This window comes from Sarcophilus harrisii, unplaced genomic scaffold (genome assembly GCF_902635505.1).
Source record: "Sarcophilus harrisii unplaced genomic scaffold, mSarHar1.11, whole genome shotgun sequence".
Classification (NCBI taxonomy): Eukaryota; Metazoa; Chordata; class Mammalia; order Dasyuromorphia; family Dasyuridae; genus Sarcophilus; species Sarcophilus harrisii.
This window is the reverse complement of record NW_022290899.1, coordinates 83337-84800: the sequence shown is the minus strand read 5'-3', so window position 1 is coordinate 84800 and position 1464 is coordinate 83337. Positions and strand designations below refer to the sequence as shown.

The 1464-nt window shown below is 35.0% G+C and overlaps 1 protein-coding gene across 1 annotated transcript; it reads left to right on the top strand.

The window, feature by feature from the left end:
- Positions 1-1095, top strand: LOC116420417 (olfactory receptor 5W2-like). Its single transcript, XM_031945294.1, has one exon. It carries the CDS (start codon positions 290-292, stop codon positions 1079-1081), a length of 792 nt encoding a protein of 263 aa, XP_031801154.1. The 5' UTR covers positions 1-289; the 3' UTR covers positions 1082-1095.
- Positions 1096-1464: the final 369 nt, after the last annotated feature.

Here is a 1464-nt window from a genome sequence, read left to right as displayed (position 1 = left end):
TGTTACAAATGGAATGATATTTTAAAAGTTTAAAGAAATATTAAACTAGGAAATTTCAACCTGGATTCTGTTCTTTTGAGAATGTTCTTTCGAGAATCATTATCTGCAGATGGTAAAATTAGACATATTTATTTGACATTAACCAGCTAATGGACAGAAGCTCTGTTTTATCCATCTTACAGATGAGAAGCATTCTAAAAGTCCTACGTCCATCAGCTTTGCAAATGAGTAAAATCTTCTATTTGTCTGGATACTTTTTCAAAATAACAGAAAAGAACACAAAGCAGGGATGATGAAAAGCAATTACTCCAACCCAAGTGAATTCATCTTCTTGGGAATCACCAGTGATCCAGAGCTAAAAGTTATGTTTTTTGTCCTCTGCCTTATCATTTATTTGGTCATTGTTTTAGGAAATCATGGGATGGTCATCTTAATCAGAATAGACACCCAACTGCATCTGCCCATGTACTTCTTCCTTAGTCACATGTCCTTCTGTGACCTCTGCTACCCCTCAGCCATTGGCCCCAAGATGCTGGTGGATTTCTTTGCCAATAAATCCATTTCCTTCACTGGTTGTGCTCTGCAACTGCTCTTCTTTTCTTTCTTTGGAGATTCTGATTGTTTGCTATTAGCAGTGATGGCCTTTGATCGCTACATGGCCATAAGCAATCCTCTGCTTTATACAGTAAATATGTCTAGTCGGGTTTGCTACTCATTAATTGCTGGGGTCTTCATGGTGGGGTTCATAAATGCTCTGATCGATACTATCTTAATGTTCACACTGAATTTTTGCAGGTCCAATAAGATTAACCATTTCTTCTGTGATATCCCTCCTCTTTTATCACTCTTTTGTTCTGATACCTATATCAATGAGCTGATACTCTTCATCATTTTTGGCTTCATTGAAACGGTCACCATTTCAGGAGTCCTCATCTCATACTGTTACATATTTTTGTCTGTGTTGAAGATCCACTCAACTGAAGGCAGAAGTAAAGCCTTTTCTACCTGTAGCTCTCATTTAACTGTTTTTACTATTTTCCAGGGTATGGTCCTTTTATGTACTTCAGACCAAATTGTTTAGCTATTTCTCTAGGATTCCCTAAGTATACCATCATATCATCTGCAAAATTTGGTTTCCTCATTACCAACTCTAATTCCATTAATGATTTTTTTTCTCTTTTTGCCAAAGCTAACATTATTAATACAATATTGAATAGTAATGGGGATAATTTGCAACCTTGTTTTACCTCTGATTTTACTGGAAATGGTTCTAGTTTATCCCCATTACATATGATGCTGGGTGGTTGCTTTAAATAGATACTATTGCTCATTTCAAGGAAAAAATTTCAATTGTGTCCATGATTTGTAGTTTTACCTATTCATTCTTTTTTATCAGTTTTTAAATTTTCTAATTAATTTTCGATCTTTTTTTCTCTGCCCCTTTATTATATGTAACTTTTTCTT